The sequence below is a fragment of the Chroicocephalus ridibundus genome, chromosome 4, assembly GCF_963924245.1.
Source record: "Chroicocephalus ridibundus chromosome 4, bChrRid1.1, whole genome shotgun sequence".
NCBI lineage: Eukaryota > Metazoa > Chordata > Aves > Charadriiformes > Laridae > Chroicocephalus > Chroicocephalus ridibundus.
The window spans coordinates 4,553,668-4,579,834 of NC_086287.1; the positions used below are offsets into that span (position 1 = coordinate 4,553,668).

Genomic DNA, 26,167 nt, shown 5'->3' on the forward strand with positions numbered 1-26,167 from the left:
AAGTGATAAGGGCTGATTAACAGCTACTAATGAGACAAGCCTGTAGGAGTGTGTAAGTCAGGAATGGTCCAGAAACTCTTTATGGGAACGCTGTGGGGCTTTACCTAGGTTGAACTCTGATATCATCATGTGAGCTACCAAGAGGTATAGAAGACAGTTTATAAAGTGGCAACCTTCACTTTTACGTGACATAGAAATTTATCAATCCAAAAAGGATGCGGTTTGGGGTTTTTGTTTGTTTGATTGATTGTTTTTTTGGTGTTTGTTTGGTTTTTGTTTGTTTTGTTTTTTAAAAGGTGACAGGGCCAAGGATATGGCATTTCCAGTCAAGGCAATACAATTTTCCTACTTTTACTGTAGAAAGATTCAGTTCTGAAGAGCAGATGTTAAACTGAGTTGTATATGCAGCAAGATTTTGGGATGTTTGTCTTAGTAAAACATTGACTTGAATCAGACAGTTCACTTGGAACAACATTTCAATTTGCAAGATGAGTTAACCAAGAAATCCTAAATCTCTGTGGCCTTCGGCAAGTAGCCAAATCCTTCGGTGTCCACACAAGCTCCTTATTAAAGGCTAGAAATTAAGGTACCTTGTAGGGCTTTGCAGCCAAAACTCAACTGCATACCATGCTGTCGTGTGTCCCCCATCCCTCCTTCCTGCTGAAGCACAGCTAGAGTCAGATCACCTCTGCAGCAACGATCTGTTTTTCATGGAACAGATTATTCCAGTGGTATCCAGCTCATTCTGGTACTCAGATACAGCACTTGCTAAGAAATGTGAATATTCAGCAGGTTATAGTCATTCAAAAACATTCAATCAGTTTCAGATCTGAATGACCAGGAAGAACCACGAGGAATTTGGTAACAAACCAGCCAATCCGGTAAAAATCCACTCCTGCAAGTCCACAGCAGGACACGTGGATACTGAACTCAGCTTCATTCAGGCACCGTCAGTTGTTGCGTCCAGGCAGGCTGTGCAGCTGACATCTTAACGTACAGACCAGCAGTTAGTCCAGCAGGCAGCACGCCATCACATTTCACATATCGAGACTGGGTCGCTGGCAGTCTTGGACTGCCCAGCAATAGGATTCCTTCCAGCTTGTCCAGATCATTTAATTGGCACAAGTCCAAAAGTCTGTTCCCAACAACAAATTAATGCCTGCGTTTGACAGGAAGTCATTTGACTCAATCAGTTGTCATTTTTTTTCCCCCTCTGTCAGCATGAGGCTTTCTGAAGAATCTTCACTCGGTTGCAGTCTCAACAGGTCATTTCTCTCTCATCAGATCCCAAGGTAAAATCTGCTCTAGCTCCATTTACCTTATCCAGTTCTCTCCATTGTCATTTCAAACCTGAACAAGCCTTTTGAAGTCTCTTAGTCTTCTTTTCTTGTGTCAGGAAACCTTCGGGACAGTTTATAATCTATATAAGCACTAAGACAGGACCACAAAATGAATCGTATTAATATAATTACAACTAGTAAAATCATCAAAAGGACTGATTCCATATTTAAGCTAGAATAATGAGGTAATGCGAAAAAAATACTCTGGGAGATCTAATTATATAATGCAGTATTCAGTTCTGCGCGGCCAGCCCAGCAATTCCTGTAACATTCCAATCAAAGTGATCTCACTAGCATGTGAGAGAAGAGTCCAGCTGACAGATTTGGGACATGTAACGTACTATTTAGTCAAGAGGCCCCATGTGCTATTCATAAAGAATTAACAACTCTTATATCGACAATGACAGTATTGTCAGAAGACCTTTGGAAAGGGGAAAAAAACCTCCATAAACTCCGTCTCTGTGAAGTTGGACTTTTTTTTTTTTTTGCCCCTTTTTTCCAATGCTGATGTAATCTCCAAACATCTCCAGCAGCAGCTGCTCAGCGAAACCAGGCACCTTCTCCCTAGTCCCTTTCAGCAGCACACGCAGCACTTTCCAGCTCCCTCAAGACAATCAGGGCCTTTCTTTCACCAATTAGCTATCACTTCAAGAGCCCTGCGCTGTCCAACGAGCTCTTAAGAATGGTCTTTGCAGGAAACAACACTGGAGAAGCTTTTTGTTTTTTTCTTTTCCCCCTAGACAAATTAAAAGGGGAAGAAAGGAGGGAGGGGGAGAGAAAAAAAAAGCACAACAAAGCAAATCAGAACACAGAAGCTGTCCAAAATGCATCGCTCATTTAGTACATCGACAAATGCAGAAATGTCCTCAAGAGCCAATGCTAGAGCAAGACACACACAAAAAATGCTCCTACTTTCTTTAGGAGATAGTTTGTTTAGTTGAATATGTTAAACAGGTTTCATAGAAAGAAGGGCTCTTGTTACAGCAAGTCTCTGAGTTATACGAACTAAAAGGAAAAGAAACTCCTGGACGATTATGTTGTATTTCCTCAATTGGCTCTCCAAATGTAAAGCAGCATTATTTGAAGTAGACATTATAGGAAAGAACTCGGTTTAGCTCACTTTAAATATAGATGGATTGATGAAATGAGTAATTACTGGAACTGCTAAGATCTTTTTGAACTTACTCAACTAGCAAGCTCCTTTCCCCAGAAACCACACGTTCCATCTAAAAAGAAAATAAAGCCCGATTCAGAGACATAAAGCTCTCTGAATTTTACATTCTTTTTCCTTTAAAATCAGGCAATAGGTACAGTAATACCTTGAGGTCCCTGTTAGTGCCAAGTACCCATTAGAACAAGTACAAACTCTAGGACCTAGTTCAAGAAGAAAACAAGAAACTTTTATAGATGTTTGAGTAATACCTTGTCTGGGCCTAGACTTCAGTGATTGGACCTGGACAACTGGAGTTGTGAAGGCAAAAACATGAAGGATCAGCAGTAAGTGAAATGACTTGGACAAGGTCTAAGCAATAGGCACAGCATCAGGATTGCTTCCCTGATTTTCAAATCTCTGCATCAAACCAAATGGCATACCAAAATCCTGAGTGTCATTACTCTCTTACAGACCATTTCATGGTCAAATTTGTCCTGATTGGGGTAACCTCGTGAGAGTCAACACATTGCCTTCTACAAGGACAACACAAATACATTTACATTATAATACATATAAAAAAATAGTCTATTCCCTTTTATTGACTGTGTATCATGAGCAAAGCTCCAGTCTTTGTAAATGATCAAATGGCATGGCAAAGCAAATACTTTCAGGGGTTTCAGGAGTTTGTTCCCATTAATGGGTGCTCTTAACTACTACAGGGATTTTTTAATGGAGTTGGAAAGTGTCAGAACTGATCAGATTGCTTAAAAGGAAAGGAAGTCTGATGCATTACTTTATGTGCATTTATGAAGGAATGTGAATCAACTCAAATTCCTCTGCACAGGAAGGCTCAGCCAAGGGATGAGTACACACAATCAGGATTAAGAAGGAATCTTTGTGGAGGTGCTCCAAACAATGAGTGTCTTTTTATACCTACAGACTTCAAAAGATGCTGAGTTTAAAGGGACTACTCCTTTCAACTAGCAAAGATTTTGCTGAAAAAATGCAGCAGGCTGAAGTGAACAAATATATGTACAGGTATATGTTACTAGGGTGATCTCCAGTTATAGGAAAAAGGATGAAAGGGCCCCAAAAGGTCTATCAGCTTGCCCTAAAGCAAGATCAACTATGCCATTCCTGACAGCTGTCTCTCTAACCTGGTTTTTTTAAGAGACCTACATCCACACAGATGAGGAGAAAGGAAATCTTCATCTCATCTGAAAGGGATTTAAGCAGGAAAAACAGTATGACAAATTGTTCAGTGGCCCTATCTGCTACAATATGACCACTGTAAGCCCACAACCAAGGGCTCTACGTTACATACTCGCTTGGGCAACTCGCTTATTTTGTAGCTGTAAAGTAATGTATTGGTCAAGGCAATGATATCTGCCCTTTTTTCAGAAAAGCACATATTTGTCTCCTCTGGATGGATGTGATTGCCGTACCTGAAAGATTACCTTTTGTGACAACTATCTTCCTTTACCCTGGTGCAATCCTGCAGTCCATACTCTAGCAGGATCGCTGAAAACCACCAGCAGGATTTTACCAATTTCAATATTAGCTAATGGGACTGTCATGTAATACCGCACATGCTACGCCTTGGCCATCAACCCCAGTTCAATCTGTTAGCAGCGAGAAGCCCACTGGTTATTTAAGGGCACACGAGGAACGAATTGGTGGTTTATTCCAGTGCCAAGTGAACAGGTGCCTCCTCCCCGGGCTCACAAGTGGTTCTCAGCTATGCCGTCTCCAGAGCTCCCCAAGAGGTGTCAAAGCCAGAACAGAACCCGCACAACCCTCACGCCTGGCGCTGGGATCTGCTTGGGACAGGCTGACACAAAGCCGGGTAAGCTTCCACGACGGCTGCCTGGTCAATAGCAGTTCTATGGCTCCACATGCCACGGCTGTCAACTTGGCAGCCTTCACAGGTACTATGTTTATTCACACAAAGGAATGCTGCATTTCAGTTGCTGAAGATGGAAGGATAGTGCCTTCCTGCTTAGATTTCACTTCTTAGGACAGATTTCCTCCCACAGAAAATTCACGGCACAGCATAAGCAAGGCGAATCTACGTGCCAGATGAAAACACTGTGTGGCTACATTTTAGGAAATGCAGTTTAATAAGGATAGCTGTTCTTCCCTCCTTTGTAAAGTATTTTGAGACTGAGTGAGGAAAAGCACTATGCAAAGCCTATCTATTGATAATTATTATTTGGATTTTCACAAATGTACTTTCTCACACAACAGATGTTCCTAATGCCTGGCACCATTTTTAATGATTTGCCCTTCCAAAGAATGTGTGCTGTATCACACATAAAAGCATCCTCTCCGTTCAGAGTTTATTTTGTTAAAATCATTTTTCAACTAATCATCTCTCTAGAGAACAATGGCATGATGGAACAGTATTCCTGATGGGTGATATTTTATTACTAACATATGTTCTCATCACATAACCAACATTATTACCCTATTCTCCTTTAAATATTTATTAAGATACTCTACTTTGAAATTATTTCCAAGACAAATTCCATATTTTGCTTTTAAATTATCACGATTAGTTGTCCTGGTAATCAGTACCCATTGAAGGGTAGTTTAGCAAAAAAACCCAGAAGTATGTATTACGCATTCTTGTTGACCTTTAACTCGTAAGGCAACAGATTTCCCATCTAACTTTCCAGTTCCAACTACAAAGCAGTCTATCCCCTAAAATACCACTACATTTCTAAAATTTTAAAATACCAAGTGAATTTAGAAGCAACAAAGCAGACAATACAACAGTAATAATAAAAATCCACTGTTATTATCAGTTTGAAATATATACCAAAACATAATAAATTAGAAATAAAAAATAGGATATTAGACTTACTGTATTTACCACACATTCAAAGTCAGGATATTTACAAAAGAAAACAGCAGAGTTGCATGTGTCGGCACAGCTAACGAGAAGTTCCCAGCTCATTGTTAAGAAAAAAAGAAAAACTCAAGACCAGAACTTATGTCTCAGAATCACGTGCCTTCTGTAGTTATCAGAGTCAAAAAGGCACCTTGCTCCAGTTTACATACGGGAAATCTCCTGAACAGGCATTCTACACAGCACTGAAAACAAAATGCCACTTACAAAGGGGCAGATCAAGGTATTCAAAGCTTTAGAGGACAAAATTTGACATTCAAAGTCAATTCCTGCTTCAAATAACTTGTGATAACAAATGCACATATCAAGATCATTCAATGTTGCATTGAGTCAAAGGAAAGCAAACACCCGCCCCACTGGTTTTCTACTGGAAAATCCCCAGCAAACATACTCCCACTACAATCGGTTCAATATGCCCATTTCCATGATCAAGAAAAACAAGGACAGAAATAAGATACTTTGTTTATTACATATTTCTTCCCTTAAGAATAACTTCAGTGTCCATAAAACCAGAAGTGTTTGTAGAACTCTAGCTCATCCTCAAAGACCCCACAGTCAAAAGGGAGATTTAAAAGCAAAGAAAGAGCACAGATCATAGGAAAAACAATAATAAAAGTGAGGGAAGAGGTTTAGGAGGAAATGAAACAAAAACTTACAAATCAGTCTTAGAAGTGATTACCTGAAGAGGTCTGTATTTTAAAAAAAAAGACTCGATGAGACCTTTGCAGTTACGGAGCTGTCACTCCATTGTCACCTCCGTACGCTGCTGTGTGCTGCAATGCCCAGCAGTAGACATTTCCCTTTCATTTACAGGAACTTCTTGTTAGGAGTGGGATCAGAACATGATCTAGAAGTAGCAAGTAGTGCCATGATATTTAATCACAACCATCATTTAAAAGATCAGTAATATCCAGAATGGATATGGGTATCACCTAACGGTGAACGAACATAAAAATACAAAAATATTTAGTTACCCAAAGGAAAAAAGCCTCGCATAAATATTTAGAATTTATGTTACAACATTTGGAATAGCTTGTTATCAAGCAATTATGAAGTCCCTTTCTCTCTTTAGTAGTCAGAGACCCTACACAAGTTGCTAAGTCTTCACACTTTGTTAATTGCATGATTTTTTGTTTGGAAAGAACCTCTGGATTTTTGCAGGTGAAATTAAGGAATTATCACTGAATTCAATTGGACATAAGGCATCTATCCCTAAACCACACTTTCTCAGTGCTCTTCTTTCATCAGTGGATTTTTCTTATTTTTTTTTCCACTCCATTCATAGAATTCACATCAATCTAGTAGAAAATTTTATTACGATTATTTTTGACAAAACAATGTTTCAACTGAAATGCCAGTTTTTCAAAACCAGAAATCTGGCAAAACACGCTGCAGTTTTGACGAAATGTTTGTCAAGAGCTGCTTTTCAGATCCATAAAATTCAAGATCAGAACAAAACAGAAAGACAGATTAAGCTCTTCAAAACATTATACCATCAAGGCGCTCATGCATAAAACCACAATTTGTGTCTTTTGATGAGTGAGGCGGCCACCGATCTTTGGGCTATTCCCAAGTCTCTCGTGACTTAAAAACCTTACTTCCTTCTCGCTGTGTACAAAACCAGACTGGGGCCTTAAGAAATGTCACAGGGTGGAAAACCCAGTTCCCTCTCATCTGTAACTACATGTCTTCAGCAGATGAAGCACATACGGAAGGGGGCTGCTATATGCTATGTTTCCTCTAGGTTCTCTCAGATGATGAGAGAACCTAGAGAGAACTAGAGGGAACCTCCTGTGCTCTACCCAAAAGAAATCAGGTCGAATCCTGCCTTTGGTGTACAATTAAATTTGGGTTTCCCAGCCATCATTTGTTGTCAATGCCAGCATAAACCGGTATTGACAGAAGTGAACAGTGATGCAACTGCAATTTCGAACCAAGGTCCAGCACATGACAAACTTAATTAGCAAATGAAGTGAAAGGATGAAGTTTTTAAAACTTACCATAGGCAAAAATGTGCTTTGGCAAACTACAGAGCGCGGAAAGAACTCGAAGATAGTATCACACCACCCACAAAATACAATTACTGAAAAAACTTATCCTTTATAAGTGATGGAAGGTAAATATTTCACATGCTGCACTGACACAGCTCCCAAGCTTATTTGTATATTTAATAATGAAATTACATTATCTGAAAGGTATATTTGAAAATAGATGATCAAAAATATGATTGCATTCAATAAAGTTGTTATTAAATAATAATAACTAGAAAAAGACTTCCTAAGCTTAGTTAAAGCCACATGAGTAATAACAAATTATCAGACCTACCATTATCATACTAAATTAAAAAAAAATAAAAATGGTGTGGGATTGAATGGCTTGGGCTTTATGGTTTGGCTTTGTCTCCTTAATTACTTACTTTCTTAAGTCTCATTTTCAATAGCCACACAACATTAGATTTACAATAAGCACAGGCTGATGTGACTCTCTATGATTTCAGAAGTGTCCATATTCCAGTCTCAACTTTGCATCAGAGGCTTTGTAGCCAGACCCGAGTCAGGCATTCAGCAAACTATATTGGATTTTGAACAAGTTTTTCATTCTACTAACAGGTTATCTTGCTTATTTTTAAAGTCTCAAGTCTCTTTGCACACAAAAAGAAAGGGAGCTAGGACAAAGAAGGAAAGAAAAGAGTCCATTTGAAAAAATTACACTGCTAGATTACAAGAGTTGAAAGCTGGTATGTAACTTTGCTCCGGGTGATCAAACTGCTAATCAGGAATGCTGTCGGGAACAGAATGGAATTCCAAATAAATTAGCCATGTCCAAGAAGCCAATACAACACAGGATTAAGGCTCACAAAGAAAACAAATTTATTCAGCCTACTTTATCGGAATTCTTAATAACGTGTACTAGTTTTTCTCATCGCAGTCTGAGCTCTTCCACTGGAACAGTGTGGAGAAGGAAAAATGAGTCACACTTCATAAATCTCCTACTTGTACAGACACCTAAAAATGTTATATAGAGCAAGACACACAATACCATTATATATAAATACATATGCACATCACAGTTACAGTGGAAATGTGCATATTTATTTCTCTAAATTTGTTTCCAAGACACCTGACCAAAGAAAAGACACTACACACTTCTCTGAAAATGTACAAAGCTGAAGAAAAAGGTTAGAACTGCACTGATATCCACGCCAAAACGGGATCAGTACCACAGTATATAAACCACTGAATTAAATAACCAACTATGAAAATAAATGTCTCCTGTATGACCATGCCATACACCACACTTTTTATCAAGTAGAAAAATTCTCACGTCCACACACCGCAACAAGGAATACTGCGGCTGAGGTACTGTCTGCAACTCAAACCCATGTTCTAGTTTTGCTTCTGACAGCAGCCCAGAGAAACTTCTCAGAATAATTGATGTCAAAATCATAGGAACATTAAAATACATGCTTAAGTTTTTGCGTTTCCTTGAAATGGGATTTTCATCTTTATCAGACGGTTCTTCTCCATCTGTGAAACAGAGATGATAACAGGCTCTTACCTACACAGTCAATTGAAGACAGGACAAGGGTTTTTGAAGCATTTTGTAAAAATAATTTTTTTTAAAAAAAAGAACATAAAGTACTCATGAAGAGTACTTCAAGCAGAATCTAGACATGTATAGCAAAATTATCCTGCAAGGGAAGTGCATATATCGTCTTGGCTTCTGAAAAAAATATATGACAAGCATACTCTAACTTCAAGCCATATGTTGTCTAGTACAATTATTCACTGGAAAATAAGAGACTGAATGCAGTATCACTTGCATTTACACGACTCTGCCATATTACCTTGAGAATCCATGTGCATGCATGGATTTCCTGTAATAAAATTCATCCAGCAAACCACAAGTTGAGTGCGAGTGTCAGGGATTCATTTGTCTGGTGGTTCCCAGACGTGGCATTGCCCTGCTTTCCAGATAGAATCATAGAATCATAGAATTGTTGAGGTTGGAAGGGACCTTTAAGATCATCGAGTCCAACCTTTAGCCTACCCTGACAAGAGCCACTTCTAAACCATGTCCCTCAGTGCCCCATCTACCCTTTTTTTAAACACCTCCAGGGATGGTGAATCCACCACCTCCCTGGGCAGCCTATTCCAATGTTTAATAACCCTTTCAGTGAAAAAATGTCTCCTAATATCTAATCTAAACCTCCCCTGACGTAACTTGAACCCGTTTCCCCTCGTCCTATCGCTTGTCACCAGGGAGAAGAGGTCAGCCCCCATCTCTCTACAACCTCCTTTCAGGTAGTTGTAGAGGGTGATAAGGTCTCCCCTCAGCCTCCTCTTCTCCAGGCTAAACAACCCCAGCTCCCTCAGTCGTTCTTCATAAGGTTTGTCCTCCAGACCCCTCACCAGCTTTGTAGCCCTTCTCTGGACACGCTCCAACACCTCGATGACCAAGCTGCACCAGCAATTTGATATATGTGTCTAGTGTTAGGTATTTTCTAAGGACTTTTTGACCTAGATATGGGTGATTCTCTGTAAGACACCATTTGTGCCCCCTCCCCTTCCCATAAAGAAACAAATTAAATGCTATTTATTATTATCACTGTATTTAGGATCTTATTCAAGCTCAAAAGCACGCATTTCTACCACCTGTGGCTTAGCTTAAGGATTTTCGTCGAGCAGGTTTTCCTCCCTGTAAGAAGATATTTGCACAAATATGGAAAGAAAAGCTTATTTTCCCCAAATCACCTTCCCTGGAAATGCATCTCCAGACGGTGAGGGTCAAATGACAAAAGCCATTGCTGCACCATCGAGACACGTGACTAGAAGGGTTCTGTCTACACCCCGATGCATCCATTAGAGGCACGTAAATAACCATTTGATTTGAGCAAAATATTTTAGGAGAAATATAAACTATGTAGTTTTCTCAGGAAAATAAACCAAGAAAGCAACAAGCAAAACTTTTCACAAAGTGCAAGGAAAAGAGTTGCTTTTAATTTTTGAAAAGGTCTCTTTAAATAGCAAACAGATTTGTATTGTTAACTACTGAAAGAAGTGTTTTGATTCAGCAGAAGAGACATTTTTCCAGCTAAAACAATTTGCCAGCGCTTTGGTACACATTCATAAATAGCTTCAAATGATTTGAGACAACAATTGTTTTAGATGAACTACTGGTCTAAAAAACGTTACCCTGTTCTACCTTGATCTGCCAACGAGTGCTGTATATACTCTATATTAACAGACGATTCATGCGCTCGAGCTAAGCACACGTGCAAGTGCTTGAAGAACTGGGGGGGATTTCTACATTTCCAGAATACAGACACTGGATTTCTGAGTGAAGAAAGGAGGATGATCGCTGGCAACGAGCGGTGCCGCTCCGCTTACTCACTCTTGGCTGATCGTAGGCCAATGAGATGTATTCTGGGTTACCACATTAAATATTTGGCTTTACAAAATAAGTGTCATAAATTATAGTGTGATCAGCAAGCGCACTCCTCTTGTACCCTAAAAACAGTATGCTTGAATTACATTTGAGATTTTTTTCTTTTAAAAACACAGAAAAAAAGCAAGTAGGTGAAAGGTAACTGTATCACTTTACAGACACAAGCTACCCTCTGATTACAACTAATTAAGATATTCAGCAGCCTTAAAACAATACCTTTTTTAATCAATGAACCCAGACGGCATTCACAGCTTTTTGCGATGACAAATGCCCTTTGAAAGAGTTAATAGGCAAAGGTTTGTACTGGCAATGAATAGGGCTACCTTTAATTGATCCAAGAGCCTTAGAGAGCCGTCTTATAGCATGATGATGTATTTGGGTTGCAAATAGGCCAAAATAAGCATAAAGAAAATCTGTAAGACCATGAGACCTTTCATTTTTTCATTGCGGGGAGAGGAGGGGGGGAACTGCTGGGGAAAATGAGAGAACTATGATGGGCTTATCTTTGTGCTCCAGCACTTAAAATAGATAAAACGACAGAATTTTTGAGGAAAAGAGAGGAAGTGATCAGGCCATAATTCTGAGAATAAACGTCAGGATGCATGAAAATGTACAAAACAAGGCTTCTTCAGGGAAAAAAAAAAAACCAAACACGAAAAAAAGAAAAAGAGGAGATGACCTAATGGTATAAAGAAACATTGATTAAAGAAATACCCTGAGGGAGAAAGATATTCCATCAGCTTTAACAAACACTGCATGGCCGTGCATTCCCTCTAAACTTCTTAAATGAGGAAAAAAAAAATGTCTAGAGAAGAGGCAGTCACATGGATCCATTTATAATTTTCTCCTCGTTCTTTGTTCATCTTTTACATGGTTTTATTCAAGATTTACAGGAAATCCGCACACAAGAAGTGGCTCACAAAATTAAACACGATGGGTTAGCAATGAGCCTCCTTTCCTGAGCAAAGAAACAAAAATTCATTTTTATAAGCAATATGAAACTCATTTAATCTTATTTTTCCTTAGGAAAGTGATTATACACTCATGCTACCTAGTAATTATGAAGAAACTAGTCTCTCCATACTTTAACTAGCCTTTTATTATAAGCTAAATTTTGGCAGAATCCCTTCCTCATTTAGCAAAAGCTAAACTGATTTCCTTGAACTTTCACAGGTGCAAAATTTATGCCAAGGTAGAACTTTTCTGGAAAGTCTGAGGGAAATCAGACAAGGAAATTCCTAGACTAAAAGACTATTTTAAAATGGAATTACTGTGTAAGCATATTATCACCAACTCAAGGGAAAAAATAAACCAAATAGAAAGTTGCTGGGGTCTGAGATGTTCTTAAAGGCCATGAGAGGAGCACGAAAAGAAATTGACATTGCTCCTTGAATTTAAAAAAGCAGAACAATAAAATATCCTGCTCCTGTATATACATCCAGATGTGTTAGGAAAAATCAGTCAAGTCCACTTTCAATTTGGAGCAGTGAATCCATAAGCTGTTCTCAAATGCTGCTCATCCTGTTCATGCTACAACCATGAACGAGTCGTCTTCTAGCAGGAAGTAAACAGAAAAAAAATACGAAGCCTTCATTGCAGGTCTGGGTAGAAATGAAGAAAAGACTCAACTTACCTCTCTAAGACAAGAGAGCTGAGATAGGATGCTTCAAACAACAATACACTCTCATTAAGGATATTTGCCTCCTGCAAGGAGTTTTCCCCTATGGTACAAAGTTCTGAGGAAAAGAACAGACAAAAACTTCCTGTCATAACTTCAAGACGTTTTTCTAATTGATTATTCAAAGCCCACATCACCAAGCACCACAGAATTACAAACATACCAAGGTGAGCACCAGCTGCATCCCTCAAACCAAACCTCACTTCGAGGCACAAACATCAGTAGATGAGCAGGAGAACCAGGACACGTGGACAGTGGCAACGTACTAAGGGAATTATATGCTGGGCTGTGCACAGCCTTGCTTACTTCTGCGTAAAGAGAGTTAAAATACTGTGCTGTGTTTCAAGATGTTTTCATTTGTTAAAAAAATAATAATAATTTTGAGAAAGTCTTCTTGTTCTATTCATTTTCAGTTCACGCTGTTAGAATCTTCCTTTGTAATTCAAAGCCAAGATATTTCCTTCCACTGTATCAGGTTGCATATAAGTTCAAGCTACCATGAATTTAATAAAATAAATAAATAAAAATTAGGATGTACAAAATACTGGTTCTCTAAAGGACATCAAGTTCTTGAGGAACACCTCAAAATCAGCTGCTTTTTGTGCAGATGACAATGGATAAATTACCCACGCACACACACCCCCAAGCATGGTGGAGCATCACTGCTTTATAAAATAGAAGACAATCACATCACAAAATAACCATGTCCAGTAACTTACTATTTGACAGAAAACAAACGGGCCAAACTCTGCTATTACGCTTCTAGCTTGAAGGGGTCAGGGAACACAACCAGGATTTCCTCCAAAGGATATAGCCATGAAAACCGCAGGCGAAGTCACTCCATCAAGGCTGACAGGATAGACGAGACTTAGAGGTACAGAGGAAGCACAGGTGGTTGACTGGGTAGAAGGTTTCCTTTCACGTCAAGAGCCACGAGAGCCAAACTAAGAAACTCCACCACCATAACAGTCCCACCGTAGCCATTGAAAGCTCGGAGAGAGTGAGGGAAAAACGTGACTAAAGGATGAGAGGTAAAACCCTGGGACACACAGGAATTCACTGAGAACAGTCACACAAGAGCAAGTAAATCAGAAGAAAAAGGGTTATCTTTAAGATGTTTACCTGGGGCCTATCAGGATGTTATTGTATCCTCTATCTTAGGTTTCACCAAGCCAACTCAAACCAGCACCTTCAGCAGTGAAGCTCCCCCCAACGAATGGTACAATCAGACCGTTTGTGGGACACTCCATATTTCTACTATCTCTACAAGTTCATATTTCTACGAGATCATATTTCTACTGCTGCCCTTGTAGACGGGCCACAGAAAAAGGGCCAATATTCAAATCCTGTTCATGTACGTTCAATTTCACTGGAGAACACACCGAGACAGAAGGGCGCTTCTGTGGCAAATACTAGCAAAATCTGAGCTAATTTCCCAAATCAAGCCTAAAACATGTTTGTTTACAGGTCTGGTTACACAGTGACAAAACACATCCCACCTGGAAGGGTGTTCGAGAGCTGCTTACAAAGGGCGCACCAACCGAGCACTACCAGGACACGGGTACGTGCCCAGGGTTGTTAGACTCAAATTGTGAGCTCGGTGAATAAGCAGTGCCACGTGTTACCTGTGGATTACTGGACATGCGTGCGTAATACAGCCCAATGGCAACCTTCCTCTGCACAACAAATTGGCTGTCATTGTCATTAAATTTACTCTTTACAGGCTCAAACTGACCACCAATGCCAAAAATGTAAGTATCCTTTATATATGAGCTTATCTTTAATCAAGCAAATACTACACTGATGAGGAACTGGGGCATAGAAAGTCTGAATAGAAATGAACGCAGATTTTCCAAGCAGCATCTATTTTACAACTGCCTCACAAAATTAATAGCAACAACGTATTTTTAAAGACAGTGCATGTTTTACTCTTAAAGGAATATTTCTATATTTGGTTATTGTATTTGGTGTGCACGCACACACACTTGGAACAGCTGAAACGTAAGGACTGAAAGGTGGGGAAAGCTGATGCAGAAAGATGCCCAAGATGGACTCAGCTTCAGAGACAAGATCAAAAAACATTACTTTTTGGTCCTCACATCAATGTTCAGACAAGAGCTTCCCAGGTTCCTTATAAACTGAAATAGCGCTCACTATCCTGGTTTTTTTTATTCATTTTTTAAAGTAATCTTCAGTAAGCTTTACTTAAAAGCTAGTTGAGTGTCTGCAAAATGAGCTGTTTAACTGAGCTTTAATTACACTCTCTGTCATCTGCAATCCAAGGCCCAAATACAGCACACAGGGAAATAAAACCCAGAACATTTTGCCAAAGGAGGCAGGAGGAGTTTTCATGCTGTAGCAGAAGCAGTAACAGGCACAGATAAAGTTGTGCTTTCAGTTCCACAAGTATAAATCCTCAGCAACTCCACGTTGACGGAAACCTCACCCTAAAAGCTCCGTGGACTCTCCTCAACTCAGCTGGGACACTAAGAAAGCAAACTTTGATCCTTTTTTTCTAAAAAATCTGCTTCACAATTCCACATCTTTGATGTAAATCTTTTAAAAGACTGAGATGGCATCAAGTCAGGGACAGGATGGAGGGAAATGTGTTTCCGTCCGTGGGGGGAACCATTAGGAGGAAGGTTAATAGCCCTGGGCATGCGATCAAATTAAGGTTTGTGCCAGTTTCCCCAGGGTTTCCCTTGCCATCACCAGCTTCCCTAGGCTGGGCAGCTCACCCTCTTCTTCCCACCAAAGACAGCTCTTACACAGAAGCACAACAGCCTGCTGGGAAGAAACAGAAAGATAATCTCATAATTAACTTATATGAAGAAAGTATGAAATAGGCAGAGGGAGGGAGCCTTTGAGCATCTTCACCTTTGGAGAGTTACAAACTTGATGTACGTTCAGCTTAAAAGATGGGGAGGGAGCAGGAATTCGGACCTTCCCAACATGTGGATTGCGGCACCAAGGCAGCCCGGAGTCTAAAGAAGGCTGGAGTTAGCATTCAGAGCACACAGCCCAGCAGAGTATGGGAAAGGGATAGAGCAGCCCAAAGGCCTGGCGCCACTAACTGACGAGCAGAGCGCAAGTGATAAAGATTTACTGCGAGAGAGGAGGAAACAGTCCGCTGGCCCGATTAGAGCTGTGAATACCGAGTTGTTCAGGGAGGATTTTGCAGCTGACTGATCACAGGCTGTCGGAGCAGGCCTCGGACAACAGCTGCAAGGCTTGCTGGGCTGCAGAAACAAAGGGCGCCTAGCACGGTGCAAAGAAAGAGTTGACAGGTTGTTGTTAGCAGTGGCAAATGTGTGAGGTATGTCACTGTGTGTGAGACGGGGTGGGTTGGGTTGGTGGGGAAGAAGGAGGGCAAGAAGCACAGGCAGCGCTCAGAAAAAGGGAGGGGGGGGCTCGCGGGGGAGGGAGCAGGGACACAGGCTTGGTCAAAGCATTTTCCTAAAATCAGGCCGGTGTTTGTAAGGAGGACAATCACAAGGTCTGTTTACTGCTGCCAAGATGAATTAGCCCATCGTCTCATTTATAGGACGAATCCGGTGGCACAGACTATAAGGTGCATGGCATTAAAGGGACTAATTAGACAATTCCGGCAAATCTGAATTAAGACCCTTTCTTTCTTTGAAAGCTGGAAAGCATTTCTCAGGACTCTAGTCAGATGGCTTAGGTTTTGTTGGCCTTTTTCTTTCTGTTCTGAGAAGGGATGTCTTGTGCAATTCCCTAACTCACAAGGGTCTGCTCTAAATTCTGCTCTGAGCTTCAAGAACAGTTGTTAGGAAGCTGCTGGCATTTACATCATATCTAAAAATGTCCAAACCAAAATTCCGGATTCTGCAGGAATTCAGCTCCCAGTCCAGGGACAAACTTTGCAGCTGGTTCCTCCTGTTAGAGCGGGCGAAACCAGAAGCCCACATGTGAACATACCTGAGGTAAGAGCCTACAGCTGAATTCTCACTCACACATAGAAAACAATCTAGGTTTTTCAAAAGCTGGCTTCTAATCTGACACCCACCCCCCTCTCCAAATACAGCGTCTGTAGCCAAATGCTTTTCCCAAGCAACTCCGTGCTTTCTGGAGCCATGGTTCACTAAGCTTGTGAATGCTGGGAAGGAATGTATCAATGAAACTCCAGAGATGATCAAAGACAGAAGCTGGAGAAGAGGAGAACTTACTTTCAGCTCCCTCTTTGGCAAGTTTAGGATTCAGTTCTATGAAATCTGGCAACATTTTGCTCCGATTGTGACAAAAACAAAATGTTACAAACACCTCTGAAGCAATGGTGCGTGCTGTTTGCACACAACCACCATATTACAGTGGTCACTATTAAAGTGTTTTACAAGCAGTTAAGGTTACCATGGTATTCAGAGTATACTAAGAGAAGGGAAGACCATGAAAATCACAGAAACTTCCAGCACTGCAAGCATCAGATGTTTCATACTAATTAGTGACATTTTGTAATGCTTCTTGCTTTTTGACATACGCATCTATCGCTAACCAACGTATAAGAGACCTTAAGAAATTGCAGCATATATAGTATCCGATCAATTATACAAACAACGCCTATTTTGATTTTTCTCTTCTAAATGGTCTCTGGGACCCAGTTAGTCTAGTCCCAATGGGCAGCACTTGATACACTGTAAAGGGAATTCAGAACAAGAGGCATTTCAAGGCTTCTAACACAGCTCCATTCTCCCAAAATACAAAAAATACCAGTGTGCAGAATACTCCATCTAGGGGCAGAAATGTAACACAAAATTTCCTTAGCCTCTGCTTTGACATGTGTTAACCTCATTCTACCAGGACTGAGCGCATGAGAAATAATCAGACATTTCACAGAGGTTCCAAACAGTTCTTCCTCAGTATGAGTCCATAGATTTTTACTTTTTATTATTTTAAATACAGAGCTTCCAGCTTGAGTTTCCGCTTAACAGTGATGAAGAACCCAGGCACTACTTTTATGCGTCTACTAGCAACTGGATTATACTTTAAACTACAAATGTTACCGCAGGAACAATTTATAATCCATCATATCCATATGCTTAAAGTTTTCAGCTGAACAAGGGTGGCCAGTGAGCTCAACTGCAAGGAATAATTAAATGCCTGAAGGACTATTCAGGTAACTATATTTTTGGATACAATTAGGCTTCTACTGAAGTCAAAGCAAGGTCTGAATTAGACTTCAGGAGGAGCAGAAATGGCTTGTGGCAGAGGCATACTTCCAAATGAGAAATTCTCTCTGCAGCTAGATAATTCAATATCATTTACACTTAATATTAGCACACAGGATTTGTTCATCAAGTGTATTTGAGAGCAATGTAGACAGAAGCGACAAATTTGCAGGCTCAGAAAAAAAACTGAAAAGATACAATAATGCCCATTAACAGGTTTTTCTCTTTAGGAAAAATAAAATAAAATAATTACAGCAAGTATATCAAGCCCTTCCCTCTAATTATACGTTTTCTTTATACAAATGGCTTTCAGCTGATAAGTCCTCACTAATTTTCCTTAGTAAGCAATGGGTTACAGCTTGTCTATAATGCTACGGCTCCGCGCTGCACTGCGTCTTGCTCTTTGTCTCTCCGATACAGAGCGGCTGCGTCTGAGGCTGGTGTAACACTTTGGAAAGTAATCGGATTACTTCCTACATTTGCTCTCCTTAAACACCTACATTTGATCACCTCCATTCTTCCTGCTCAGCCTCTCAGCTGCAAACTTCATACTTCATAAATGCGAAGGTTAGAATTTTCTAGACACCGCTTTAATTTTTCAAATAGCAATCCAATTACTGAGCAAATTGGCACATGTGCCTAGTTACATAGTGACTTGGCACTGCCTCCTCTCATTGCTGGCAGTGATGAATGTGTTCCCCCTCAGCCCTCCTCGTCTATCTGCTCCAGCCCCCGAGCCAACACCAGTGACCACATAAGGAGAGTGCCTGGCAGCTGCAAGCCCGAGGTGCCAAGAGGCAGATTGTATTCTGTAGCAGCAGGATCTGGGTCTGTGACTGGCTTCCTGGCTAGTCTTTTGTAAGACCTTTTCCATGGCCTCTAGGTTGGCTCTAATGAAGCCTGTAGAAATGCCTGCAGGGAGCTGGTATAGAAGTGAGTTAAGTCAAAGGTTTAATTTAGTTTCTAAAGTGAAGTGAATGTATATTGGCCTTCTTTTTCCACCCTGCAATTATACTCCTGCCACATTTATGAGAAAATACAGTATTCATTCAACAATAGGAGTGCATTCCTGGGTATGTCTGCACCGCACATTGGGGCAAAGATCCCCAAGCCAGCCTCAATTAACTTAGCTGCAGAACCAGAAGCAATATAGCTGTGTTTGCTCGGTGTGACACCCGAGCTAATTAACTATGTATGGCAGTAACAGAGCTTTACTGTTTCTGGCACTGAAGCCTGTATCCCTGTGTGGTAATCTGCTACAGACATGCCAGCTCACTTGGAGGCAACCTGAGGGCTCCCTAAGCTGATGTTGCCTTGCACTGCAGAGATACATTCAGGAATACTCCAGGAACTGGCAGGAATTTGTTGACCTCTTTACATCATGTGAGAGCGATGAGGCTACAGATGTGGTTACAGTAAATCTGGACTGTTCTTCTTCCATCCATTCACATTCTTTTATTACTCACAACATCACGGTTACAGAGCATCTTTAAGTAATGTGTTAAGCATCTTGAGCAGCATCTGTCACATGTGGTGCTTTCTAAATTTCTCACTTCCTCCTCCAGGGGCAAAAAAGCTGGACAAAGATATTTTAAAGTATTCCTCGAACTTGTGTTTTCTGTCTACAGAAAATCTACAAAAAAGGAAATTTGGGTCTTGGCCCATAAGTTAACTTCTTTGGGCTACTTAGAAAGCCATTTTCAATTATTTCAATGCAGCAGATAAGAACTTTCTAACAACAGAATATTCTTTCCCCATCTGTATTTTTTTTGTTATGATCTCCAAGAAATTAACTTTCTTAAAATAAATGAGTACAGGTACCAAAGACCAGAGAGGCACTATGATCCCTGTAATACAAACAGGCCTTGGTGAAAGTAAAAAACAAAACACAACAACCTGCCAACTATTCCTGTTTTGGAATCCCACTTCAGGCATACCAAGAAGCTACCGGAGAGAATCAGAGTTATTTGTCCAGCAACTTTCTGATGCAGATGGTAGTCTGGAAAAATATCCGAGTGGACTCTGAACTGCACACACCGGAATATCTTGACGAGTTTGCTTGCTTGGACTTTACTTATGAGTACAGTTGTTTGTTACTGATGGAATTTTTCCTTTTTTTTTTTTTCTCTAAACAAGGTATGTTGACAGAGGTACTTAATGAGATCTCAGAGCTTTGATAATTACATTATATTTAATTAAATTGCCCTTATTTATCATTTTAGAGCTTTAACAGCCGAGCTGCCTTTACGGATGTTCATATTGCTTGATATCCATAGGTAGATAGGAAGCCTAAGATCTTACATTGACTTTCTAGATAACAAAGGTGAGTTGCAATTCAAAGAACCACCATAAGGACCTGAGGACTTTCTCTTCAAATCTAATCACCCCAACTCTCAAGACTGACTTTTGCACAAGGCAGCAAACACAATGATAAATTTTAAACACACATAACTCTCAGACTATCCATCAGTACAAGGACATATGACTGAGATGCAGCAACGGGGATTTTAAGAGTGATATGAGAGCGCCATTTTCCCATTATCCTCCCTGCCTCTGCCACAATTTTGCATGGGTTACTTGAGGAGTTGTTTTCAACAAACACTAAATTCTACACAGACTGTATTGGTAATATATTTAGAATAGTGATTTAAAACAACAGGGACTTTTATGGACAAATCTCATAGTAAACCTACTAATCTGTTTTGTAAGAATGGGTCTGTCCATCAGAACCTAATGAAGTGCTCTGGTGACTGCAGTGGCTTACAGACAGACACTTTCAGAAACACAAACACATTTGATTAACAGTCTTCAGATTATGTTCAAGAGACCCCTGGGAGTCCTTGGACTGATTCTAAGGCACCAGGAAAGGTAAAGTGCATGCAGTATCGCTAGGCTTCGTAACATTATTGAGGGGTTTGTACCTCTGTATTTCAGTGATGTTCAAACGAAAGGTAAAAACCTCAGAGCTATAGAAGATGTGCTGTCCTATTGTCACCTTCAATACCTTCTACAGGAGCAGGAAACTGAGGTGGAAACTGGACTTGTACTCCTGGCTAAAAACCTGTAGGACACAAGGAAGAGTTAGTTATCCAGAAGGGCACATAAGCATGTGCTTAACACTGGGCACATGAATGCCTCAAACGTATAAAAGCTCACATGCCAAAGTTAGCAACATTGCTGTAGCCAAGTTGTGCTGAGAGTTAAACATGCACTTAAGAGCTTTGCTGGATGGCAGCCATTTACAGATGTACAATCGGTACAGAGACATGTAGGCAGAGATGTCCTTTATTGGGTCCACTGAATTCTCTCCTTGAAGATACACACTTGGTTATTTTGATTAACGTATTCATAAACCCAAATACTCCTGATTACATCTCAGACACTAGCACATGTATCATTTTGCCTGGAGTCCTTTATTTACCACACTTATTAAAAATTCAGGGCCAGACAAACAATTCAAAGTCAAATGCAAAAAGCGGCTGGAATCTGATAATACAGGACTCTCCCAGTTCCTGTTGTCTTCCTTCATTCTTGATTTGTTTGCTTTGAAGATGCTCATAGATCCTTGTCTGCATGTAATAACTCCTAACAGCAGCTTGATGAATAAGAGAAGAGAAAGTAGAAGAAAAACAATAGGAAAGGCACTAAGAGCACTAAGTTGTTCTTTCTGGGATGGGCATCAGACATATGCTCCCTACTCCAGTCACAGTGCAATCAAAGCTGGCCTGTGCCACTGCCAAAAACTGCAACAGGTGCCAAAAGATTACAGCATTGGTTAAATCCACTCCTAAGGCACCAGCTCAGGGACTGATCCAAATCTCAGAAGCCAATGAACATCTTTCCCTAGACGTCAATTGTTTTCAACTAGTTCCCTCTTATTTCCAGCGTGATGCTGGGGGTGGGGGACACAAATAAATTCAACTGCCAGGAGGCAATCCTCTAATTTCGCCACTTGCAAGGCTGGACAGACGCCAAAGCCACGCACAGCCTCCCAAACGCATTTGTAAGGTAATTAATATTTTATATTCACAACAATAAGAGAGCTTCATTCACGAGGCACTATTAACACAGTTTCTGGTTCCATTCTCCCCAGCACATTACAATGACAACTCCATGCCAGCAGCAGCCACATGGCCTAAAGGTGCCAAGCTGGCAAGGATAGTCTCTCACAGAATTTGGCATCCAACCCCTTGGCAAACCCCTCGGCAGTTGTGCTTGGCTGCTTTCAGATCCGTCATGTGGTTAGGCTGCTGATAGCATAGGAGGGTGCTGCGTCCTCTGGGCACCATTTCACTTTAACACCTGTCTGATTCGGAGGAATGCGCGCACATGGAGAGCAAGATTCCCGCACAAATCCTCCCCGGGACCCAGAGCACATGCTCCATTTGTTCCTGAAAGGGGTCGTTTCCTCAGACCCACAAGTGCGCTTTTTTTTCCCCCCTCCTCCTCTTCCCCTTCACATATCTGTATGCAGCCCTTAGAGGGTCCTACATCCTGCCATGCATTCCACATGTGTTGGAGGTTTGCTCTGTGAACCAGGAATACAAAACATAGCCTTTTTGTGTATAATGAAATCTCATATTTTACTGTGCTCATATAAAGCCATTTCTTTGTGAATAAGACTTTTTTATTTGTGACATTTTAACGATCTACAAATGTTTGGTATAGATGAAAGGAAATGATTATTTCCAGGTCACCTTGCAGTAATACTCTTTGATATGCACCATAATTCCAATTAAATTGAGTAATAAGGGAGGGGGGGAAACCCTTCAAACATTTAGAGTGCCACTGAAGCAGAAATATTTTAAAAGAAAAACACTAAAACAAGCATACATCATTTGCCACAAGCCACAGAATATCAGAGAGGGGAATAGATAAGAAAATTCAAAGCCCTTTTTCCACTAGGGACTACTCAAAAATACGTGGCTCTTACAACACGCAGACTGTGAGAATAGAACTCTGTGCCCCACAAACACCATGTATCATTGTAGTGAATGCAAAGAGTTTCCATGTCACAGGATTGGGTCTGACCTGGGCTCCAAATTTAGTGAAATAATCCCAGATCTGCTGCCTCAGAGGTGCTTGTGAAAAACCCCAACTACCACCCCACGCTTGGCAGAGGCAGCTCTCCGGGAGCGCTAGGGCAGAGGTACGGTAGGTGTGCAGAGAAGCGTGTTGAGACTTTGCATAGCACCTCTCGAAAGCTGTGCCTGTCCGAAAGCACTCCCATCCACCTCTGGTTTGCACGAACGGCCTGCACTGATTCATCCAGTACATTCTGACACTTTTGAGCACGGTTATCTTTGGATCAGACACTCTCTAAAGCCTGTGAAATAAATGCAAGTCTTTGGTTGCTAAGCTCATGGTCACAAAATAACTGCTATCGCTCACTCTAGCGGGAAGGCTCTGTGTACCCATTTCACCCCAACTGGAACGTACAAATAAAAGCCAGAACTCCTGTGTTCTACTTCAAGCCATACCGTTTCCCTGTCACGCTGTTACCGTGATTTTTGTTTTGCATCAAGGTTATGGCCCACAGACACCAGCCAAGGCCTCCCCGTGCCAGGCAGAGCACTAGCACAGAACACAAACCCTGCTCACTGCACGTAATTCTGCATCTATCAGTATCCCTGTGTTTAGCCATCTGAGGTGGTTTGTTTTTTTTTTTTTAACTAAAGGTTGGGTTGGGTTTTTTTAAAAAAAAAAAAAAAAAAAAAAAAAAGCAAACAAAACCCAACCAAATAACTACTGTTTTGAGACCCTCATACTAAAAGTAAAACAAGCTTAAATCCGACATCACAATCAGAAGGTCACTGGGACTGTCCACGTATAAAAATTTTAAAGTGATTTGAACACAAGATAGGATAAAGCATTTACAAAGTTACTCTTCTCGTGCCCTACTCTAGCATCATGTAAGCAACTTATTTTGTTTTAAGGGAGCTGGCTTGGGTTTTGTTTTGTTGGGTTTTTTTTCCTTCTTGAACAGCTCTTCACTATCTATTGGGGAAAAAAAAAAACAAACCCAAAACATTCTCTCCCCCCTCCTCTGAAACACATGCTTTCTTCAGAACACTTGGGTGACACACAGGATGGACACTGGGACCATGACAAATTGAAGATCCAGCATCTTGGAGGCTTTGCTGGCCACAAGCCAAACCTTTCTGGAATGGAAAAAGCTTTTCAATAAGGCATTTTCAGTAACAAATTCAGTATTTAACCCTTGGGAGGTAACAAAATATCCCAACTTAAAATTGTTATTCAGTTACATGTGAAATGTTGTTATTTCAGATAATTTTTAGGAGTTTCTGTAATTACATTATTTTCCATTCCTTTTTCTTTGTGACCTGAGCAATTGATTTCCATTGTGATTAAAGCACCTGGCTTTTGGAGCAAGGGAGACGAAAAGTAAGTACCAAATAAACATATAAAACTCTCTAGCAACATTCCTGGAATAGTTTTTCTGTAAAGTACATGGCATGTTCAGAACACATGATTTTGTAGTACAAAGATCTTATTGGCTTCACCGCTCAGTGTGGTCATCTGAGATTCATGCCAAAAAAACCTACCACACTGTATCGTCATTTATTTTCCATCTCTGTGTACACATATACTCTTTCTAAAAAGAAAGATCCTAATTCCTGCACAAATTCACAAGCTGAATGCATGTTATATTATCTTCCCTTGAAAATGATAACCTAAGAACAGGGTGCTGTATGTTACTCTTGGCAACTAAAACAGGAACAAGTACGTACAGGACTTCAGAAGAGCCAAGAAAAGAACAGCAGCCAGGGAGGAGGATTTGCCTCTGACAGGTTCCTTGCACCTCCTTTCCGCAGCAAGCTGGTGTTTGGTACCAAGAGCAGACTTGTTCTCATATGAGTCTCAGTTGGACTGAGCCCTGGAACGAACACACCATACAGCATGGCTTATATACGAGTTATATGGAAGAGCAAGGAAAGAAAAAAAAAAATTTAGCATCAAAGTCAGAAAAGCCTCCAGTTTCAATTACATAGATGTAAACCTACACAAATAGACCTTGCCAGATGTTTCCTTATCATAATACACTTCCCCTTATTAACATGACTAAATAAATAAAACTTACCCGAATCAAATCCTGACCATTTCCCCATTTTAAACTTAATGAATTTTCTCAGGTTTATGCACTTTTTCAGCATGCAATCTTAAGTCAAGAGCTTCTTCATGAGAACATGCCTGATTGGGGACTTTATTTTTTTTTAAAAAACAGTTATTGTGCCATGACACAAGGGTAGAACATGGTTTTAAAGGGCTGCTGACTCTGGACAATTTATATGCTAATTTCAGAAATGATTCCTCCTACATTAAATAAGGAGCTAAGGAATGTTCCAAAGGTCTAGACAGACACCATTAACAGATTGGGTAAATCAACGCTAATACTGCCCACAGCGCATTACACCGTGTGAACTTTCTTCTCTGCACACACTTTACTAATTTTAGTTCCACGTGGTTCCTCAGCTGACTGGCCAAAATATAAACTACACCAACTACCTAAAGCCTCCCCGTGCCCATCTTGACCTTGGACTTGCCTTTAATATTAAACTTGAGGGAAAAAACGGAATGGTCACGCTTTTTTTATCCATGGTACATTTATAAATGGTTTATAAAGGGTTAACAAATAATTAATAGATTATGAAAATGTTAAAAAAGTATGGACAGCTATCAACAATAAGGATAGCTGTTACACACCTAATGATCAGCATTTTAGGAAAGTACAATGCAGACCCATAGCCCGAACTCCATCAGTGTAAAGGCTAAGTCTGGCAAACAATTCAAATATCTTCAAACTTGTTTGAGCACTAACAAATCCCCCAACATTTATTAGCAGCGTTCTGAGGCTATTATTATTTTAAAGGACAAGTCACATCTGACTCCAAATTTAGACTTTGTACAAACAAGCTGTTATAAAGCCTTAGAATAACAGAGAGATTTCCAGGTTTTATTTTACTTCCAATAAAAATGATCTTTAAACAAATTCTCATATGGTATATGTAATCCTAACAATGCAGAACTGAAAAACTCAAAATGAAACAAGCATCACTAAATCATAATAGAAGGATCATAAAATACTAAGATCCATTGAATTTTTGAAATTCCTTCTGGTTTTATATCTTAGCTTACTAGCTACACTGCCAAAACAAGGCAGTGATGCAAAGTGTGATGCTGACTCTAAGTGCTTAGCTGTCACAGAGTGTGGGGGGAAAATAATTAAAATAAAAAAAAATCTCACTTCTGATGAAATTTTGGTTTTAGAAGTTAACTGAAATCAGCATCCAGAGCATTTACAGCATCTTGTGCTTTATCATGATGTGACAAGTCTTGCAATCTCACTTACTGGTAAACTTTAAGGTACTAAATACTATGAGATACCTTCACATGACAAAAATCTGATTTCTCTTCAAACGAAGTAAGAGCTTC

General features: G+C 40.2%; 1 protein-coding gene across 2 annotated transcripts; it reads right to left on the bottom strand.

The window, feature by feature from the left end:
* Positions 1-935: 935 nt before the first annotated feature.
* Positions 936-24,964, bottom strand: SMIM38 (small integral membrane protein 38). Of its 2 annotated transcripts, none has more exons than XM_063333838.1 (4): positions 24,816-24,964; positions 24,466-24,611; positions 12,486-12,588; positions 936-2,076 (listed from the first exon to the last, which is right to left on the bottom strand). In XM_063333838.1, the coding sequence occupies exon 4, from the start codon at positions 1,503-1,505 to the stop codon at positions 1,374-1,376; it is 132 nt and encodes a 43-aa protein (XP_063189908.1). In that variant the 5' UTR covers positions 1,506-2,076; positions 12,486-12,588; positions 24,466-24,611; positions 24,816-24,964; the 3' UTR covers positions 936-1,373. The 2 variants fall into 2 exon arrangements, 1 of the variants encoding a protein (XP_063189908.1); XR_010070897.1 differs by lacking the exon at positions 936-2,076 and adding an exon at positions 11,092-11,810.
* Between the last annotated feature and the right edge of the window lie 1,203 nt (positions 24,965-26,167).